The sequence below is a fragment of the Sinocyclocheilus grahami genome, unplaced genomic scaffold, assembly GCF_001515645.1.
Source record: "Sinocyclocheilus grahami isolate Dianchi unplaced genomic scaffold, SAMN03320097.WGS_v1.1 scaffold203.1, whole genome shotgun sequence".
NCBI lineage: Eukaryota > Metazoa > Chordata > Actinopteri > Cypriniformes > Cyprinidae > Sinocyclocheilus > Sinocyclocheilus grahami.
Genome location: NW_015505382.1, coordinates 1,422,867 through 1,429,445, shown reverse-complemented (window position 1 = coordinate 1,429,445; position 6,579 = coordinate 1,422,867). Strand labels below are relative to the sequence as shown.

The following is a 6,579-nucleotide window of genomic DNA, read 5'->3' as shown; positions in this document are numbered from 1 at the left end:
ATCTGAATCTTTTAAGTGTGACAAATATGCAAAAAAAACAAAACAGGAAGGAGGCAAAAACCTTTTCACAGCACTGTACATCAATACAGGTTTCAAGTGAAATGTTACATAAATATAAATGCAAGAATGTAACACATCGTCGTTACATGGACATGCTCTGGTTGTGTGTGCAGTGTTGCTGTCACAGATGAATGGGAAGGTCTTGTCCTCTGCTGGGTGACGTCAGGAGAGCAAGAGGCGTTTGGTGACGTATCTCTCGTGCCGAGGGGGCGTGCGCTCGCGCGAGTAAAAGCAAACAGCACACGGACTTTTCCATTATTCCTCTGCTGATATCTGACGCTCAGCGCTCGCGCTGAAGACCGAACGGAACATTTAAACGCGCGTCGCTTTAGTACTGTTCTCTGTCTTTTTATCTATTGCTTTATTTATTGTATGCTACCTGCGCGATTCGTCCGCATTATTCGTGAATGTAAAGCTCTCGTGAGCCCAAGGACATAGACACTCGTATCACATACTGTTTTTATAGTGGACTCCTTATGTTATTCGGACCGGCCGAGAGACTGCATTAAAAGAGGATCTTTACTGATACGCAGGAATACAGTGGCTTTGGTGCTGTCGAGTCACATTTAGACATTGCGCCGTTTATTCCGCAAGTTTTCTCCAGTCATAATGCCGAGTATACGACAGTCGTACACGGTCACTGTCCCAGAGGAGCCGCCGGCGTCAGCTTTCCCCTTCATCAAGCAGGATATGCGCAGAAAAAGTCCGATGATGTCTCGCTCTATGCTGGTGTCCACATTTGTGGGGCTTCTCATTAACCAGGCTAAGGTAAGCCTAACTCACAGCTCATAAGGTAACTCAATTTTTTGTTTAAAATAGAGGTGACACCCGTTTCCAACAGAGGAAATATTTGGAAATATGAACGTTCAATAGCACTGACACACACTTATTCGCCTCATTGCTTTGTAGTCATGCAGACTATTGCTTAACCCGTCAACTGTTTTCTCAACCAATTAGTAGACCGTGGTTTGGAAGCAGATTAACAGTAAATCACTGTGATTCAGGTCCAGCTCTGATGTGCTCCTTTTCTGGCCCATGAAAATCAATAGGCTTCGACACACACAAAATAAATATTGCTGGGTCTTGTTGAACTTGGAAGTTGCGAGGAAGCTCGCGTCCTCACAATAATTCGTTTGTGTTATTGTTTATTCTAGGAAATGTAGGAGATAAATAGCTGTTTCGTCATTTAAAAAAAAAACTCGATTAATTACATTATAATTTGATTGAGGTGAGTTAAGAAAGAAAGGCATCCCAAATGTGCAGTGCTGCTGAGAAACAGGTTTTAGTCCCACTGATGGAGATGTGCGATGCATTTAAGACGTAGGCTACCTGAATAAATGGAACTGGAATACATAAAGCGAGAGTATTTTCTTCTAAAAACAAAGTTGTGTTCATTATTTCAGTCCTTTAGATACAGTTTTAGACACTATATGGAATTTCTACTTTATTGATATATCCACAGTAGTTGTTTTTAAGGTTTAAGGCTACCTTTTAGGGACCAAATCTCACGCACTTTAGAAAAATGTAGCATTTGAAGGGGCAATCAGGCGAACCTGTTCCCCGAAAGCGTCCAGACCTCCAAACAGAAGCTCATGTACAGATGCTGCTGTCTCTGACCTTGCAAAGTGACCAGTTTTCTCGCGTCAGCTTTTACCTCAGCGTGTTTTCAAACTCGTAATGCTGCTTCATAACGGGAGCTTTACGTTTGTCGCATCGGTATTACGGCCTGTAATATATATATGTATAGAATATAAACGTACATTAGACTGTTACGCAACGCAGGACCTCGTTTAGTTGCGTTTAAAGCCGCTGGCTTTAGATTGAGCGGTTGACGCCATCTACCTGCGCAGCTGTTGCGTCGCGCTGAGTAGGCAGCGTATTACTCACTGAGAAGCCAGGGTAGCTACCATTAAGCAGTGCTAATTAGAATGTAAATTAAAACGACACTGAATCATCTATGATGTAGTTCAGGCTACATAATGATAACTAGAGGCATGTCACCACCTCTTTGTGCAGTGTTCGCTGGTTGATCTTTCTAAATTACACCTTTGGGCCATATTTAGCCTAGGATGACTTCTGATTTTATGTGTCAGATTTGTGCCGAACTACACATTCATAGTAAGATGACTGAACTAGATTTCGTACATTAAACAAATGTTGTAGTGAATGCCAAGGACATACATGCTGATCCCCTTTTTAAATTAGAATGAATGCTATATATTTTTATGAATAAAAATGTCATTACTTGTTATATATTTACATTTTATTAATCCAGTACTGCTGGATGTAAATTAGTACTATACATTTGTTATTTGTAGTTTTGAAAATAAATATTATTCCAAAGCAACCTTGCAACATTACTCTAAAAGTGGGTAGGAAGGAAACTTGGAAATAAAGGAATTATATGAATAGCAATTATTTTATTCACTTATATAGGATTTCAGTGGCTGCAAACATATTAATAATGATGGATCTCACAATATCCGAGCAGTCTTAGGTAAAATATGGAATACCAGAAAAGAAACAGTTAATGGTAGCTATTTACACAACAAGAATAATCCATTACACTAAGAATCCATCTTTTAATGATGGGAAAGCTGCCTCTATTTGCAGTAGTTTACAGCAACACAGTTCAAGGGGCATGACATCGATTATTGGAGTGGTTGATAACCACATTTTCCAGTGTAACCAGTGTTTGTTATGCAACAAACAAAGAAACAATCAGAGCGTCACATTGAGTAATATTCAGGGAGAAATGGACTCCTAAGCAGTGCGTTTCTGAAGGAATGCATCTTATCGGTGTATGTAGGCGATTACATTCCAAGAATCGCTAAAGGTCCTGTTCTTCACATGCTTGTGACCTTGCACAAACTCTCTATATCCCGCCCATCGAGATTGTCAATCATTGTCAAGATAACAGTGTAATGAACTCTCGAGGCTTATCATCAACATTGATGGTTGAGTTGCTACGCCGAGATGTCCCATTTCTGATCAGACCGTTTCTTTCAGGTGTCCCAACTTGTCCCGAATGTGTCCTTAATTTTAGAACAGTAGATATACTGAAACATAGGACAAATTTCAGCTGCTATAAACTGTTAAACAAATGTGTCTAAAATAATCAAGGACACAAATGAAGAAGGGTGAATAGATACATAAATGCACGTCAGGGTATAAAAGAGCCGAGTCTTAGGAGTCTTCTTGAATAAAATTCTTGTGTCTCATGTGACCAGCCTTTTGGCAGCAGAGCACATAGAGTTCTTATGCTGGTGACAGCCGTGGCTTCCAGAAACTAAGGTCAGGACACAGTGTTCTTACAGTACTCGCTCGCTTTCAACTCGTGCCAGCCAATTAGCTCACGGCTCTCTGAAGTTCTTTGAAGAGACAGCCAGTGTGAGATCCTGCTGTCCTCTGGTTACCCAATCGCTTTTGAGGCAGAACTCCCTATGCTTGCCGTACCCATGGCTGATGCTGGGTGCTGGCTGTTGTCATACCAGTCTGTTTGGTTTAAGTGCTGGGTGTGAAAGCCAGAGACTGGCTCAGCAGCGGAGTGACCATCTGTTCCCCTTCTCTCATCTTCTTTGGGGAAGAAAAATCTCATCAGATGTTTGGATGAGTATATGAATAACAGAAAAACTCCCGGGATAACTCGCAGCTCAACATGTTTGAACCTGATGCGTCTACTCTCAGAGGTGCTAATAGAAGGTGTTTGATTAGTGCACTTCATTACTTTTAATTGAAGTGTATTCTGATTGGTTCCTTATAAAAACACACCCTGACATTGATGGTATACCATGGTACTTTGATATATACCATGGTACTGAATGATTACCATTGCATTTCCATATTACTTTAAGATACTTCAAAGAATACCATGGTATGAATATGATATATGTCCAGAAAAATATTATTACAACATGGCTAAAATAGTACTAAAATTTATATGGTGTCCTACAAAGTCAACTTATTCCATAAAAAAATAAAAATAAAAATATATATATATAATCTGTTTGGCAGATGTATGGCACTCCCCTGCATGTGTAGTGTATGAATGTGTGTATGAATTGTTATTGACCTTTTAGATATGATACAACCATAAATAGTGTCATTAGTGTACAATTTGTGACACACTCAACATGCTGTATCTCTAATATCACATGCTGACCTGTGACTCATCTGCAGAGAGCATACCGATACCAAAATTCTTTGTTTTTGATATATTTCAAGCAGAGTTATTTTAGTATTTGATTAGATTTTTTAGTCATTTTATTTACTATTATATCATTTATTAATATTTTGAATTGAATTTTTGTATTTATATATTTATTTTAATTAAAGGCACAATATGTAAGATTTTTTTATTAAAATATCCAAAAACCACTAGAACAGTGTTATATATTTTCCTGACTTGTGTACTTACATTATCCCAAATGTTTCGAAGAATGTTTAAATCCAGAGAAATAAGCAATTTTAACTAGTGATGCGGACCGTGTCGATAGTGTTATTGTGTCGCCTGCCAATGACGTCATAACCCCTCGATTTTTTGTAGAAAACATGGAAACACCAAAGACGCTTTAATATGTTGAGCATTTTAATAGACCGGTGACGACCGCACAGAGTAGCATTATAACAGAACTTTCAAATGTATCTAGTATGATAAAACAGCGCTGCTTTTTTTCCCCACATACGCACGACCGGAAGGAGCGGAAGCGGTCGACTGTGGCATAATAAAAGCTCCGCTGCTTTCGAGCCGTATGTCACGCTCGTTCAGCGGCCTCGTTTCGCTTCGACGGCTTCCAGCCTCACTCTGCTTCATTCTACTTCGTTAATAAATCATTAGCTCATCCATGAACATGATTTCTGCGCGAGTCCTTTCGGATTGCATCGCATGTGGGGATGAAGACCACAACTCCCATGATTCCACACTCAGTCACAGCCATCAAACTAAGCCTTTGCCTCTTTGTTTATTTTTGAATACGCGCCCTCTAGCGGCGAAAAATTACATATTGTGCCTTTAAGTTAGCTGCCAAGGCAACATTTCTAAAGTTTTTAAGTTTAGGTTTTTCATCTAGCATTTACAATATTGTATTATATTATTATTGTATTTCAGCTTTAATTGAATTTAAAAGTAGTTTAACAATACGCACACTGATTTCAAAGCTGCTTAACACCCACCAGCAACTTGTTTTCAATTTCACAAATGCTTTCTCAAACACTCGGACATTAAAATCACCTGTCCGAGGGGATGTTTGAAACTTCGTTGAGTTCTTTCGAGCATCACAGACACCACTGTAAAATCACATAGTTAACACTGCAATCAGTGAATGACGCACATGAAAATGAGCGCTGCTATTCCAGGCCTTGATATCACTGATTCTGAGTGTGTCAGTTTCATTCGTGAGATTCATACTGAGAAACCTCTGACGCATTGTCCATAGTCTCTGGAGCGATCCGTGTTATGTCATGGCCAACAGGCTGAGCGCTTATATCGAGAGTATCAAACGTGTGAAATCATAATCATCAATCCAAGCTGTCTGAATTTGTTGAAATGCAAGATTTTTATATATCACTTACAGTAATAACTGACCTATCACTGATGGTTCATCCCTAGTTGAATACATTGTTTAGTTGTTTTTGTTGTGGTGTGGCAGATGGGCATCATTTGTTTGCGTCAAGTCTTCAACAGCAGGGGTCTCAATCTGCTAACATGCCATTTAATAGCCCAGAGAGAACGTTTTGGTCAGCTCACACACATTGTTCTCTAAGCATAATACTGAACACACTCTACACACACTAATACAATACAGACATGTACAGTATGCTTTAATGTAATTTTCTATAATTAGAAAAAAATGTTGTGCCATGCATGCAATTAAAATCCCTTTCTAGTAACTCCCTTCTTAAACATGCACTTTCACTTCACTGTCAGTATCGGTGACCAACAAATTATATGGCCTAAGTGAGTCATGTGCTTTAGTCATATTTGAATTTATTAAAAAACATTTTGGTATGACTCTAAATTGTCATTGGATTCAAAGGTCACTCTATTTCTTCCCTTTCTTTTACAGAACTCAAAGAATGCTCAGGGTCTGGTGGGCCTCAGGAATCTGGGAAATACTGTAAGTATTTCTAAGCAAATCATCAATAGTTTGATTTATAGTTCATACAAAAATGAAAATTCTGTCAAGGGTCACTCACCCTTATGTCGATGCAAACTTCTTTCAAAAAAGACTTGAACTCTCTTTCAAAAACACTCTTTCAAAAGGACTGCAGACTATGTATGCTGAGTAATCATCTCGTTCTCCCTTTTTTCAAATGTTTCTCTGCAGTGTTTCATGAACTCCATTCTGCAGTGTCTGAGCAACACTCATGACCTGAGGGACTACTGTCTGCGTAACACACACCGCACTGACCTCAACAACAACTGCAGGGCCAAAGCTGCGCTGATGGAGGGTAAGAGACACGTTTACCAGTTCATATAGTAGCGCGTTCATTTTATCATACATACCAGACAGCCTTTGG

The 6,579-nt window shown here is 39.2% G+C and overlaps 1 protein-coding gene across 3 annotated transcripts in view; it reads left to right on the top strand.

Annotated features, from left to right (window-relative positions):
- LOC107595488 (ubiquitin carboxyl-terminal hydrolase 2-like) overlaps positions 1 to 6,540 on the top strand; it is a 34,854-nt gene extending 28,314 nt beyond the window's left edge. The window contains exons 1-3 of one of the 3 annotated variants that reach the window (XM_016285901.1): positions 552 to 828; positions 6,126 to 6,176; positions 6,387 to 6,540. In XM_016285901.1, the coding sequence (XP_016141387.1) occupies positions 670 to 828; positions 6,126 to 6,176; positions 6,387 to 6,539 (363 nt within the window). In that variant the 5' untranslated portion in view covers positions 552 to 669 and the 3' untranslated portion in view covers position 6,540. Of the gene's footprint in view, positions 1 to 551; positions 829 to 6,125; positions 6,177 to 6,386 lie in introns of those variants that run through there. The other 2 variants (XR_001610272.1, XM_016285900.1) reach the window with 2 other exon arrangements.
- The last annotated feature ends 39 nt before the right edge of the window (positions 6,541 to 6,579 follow it).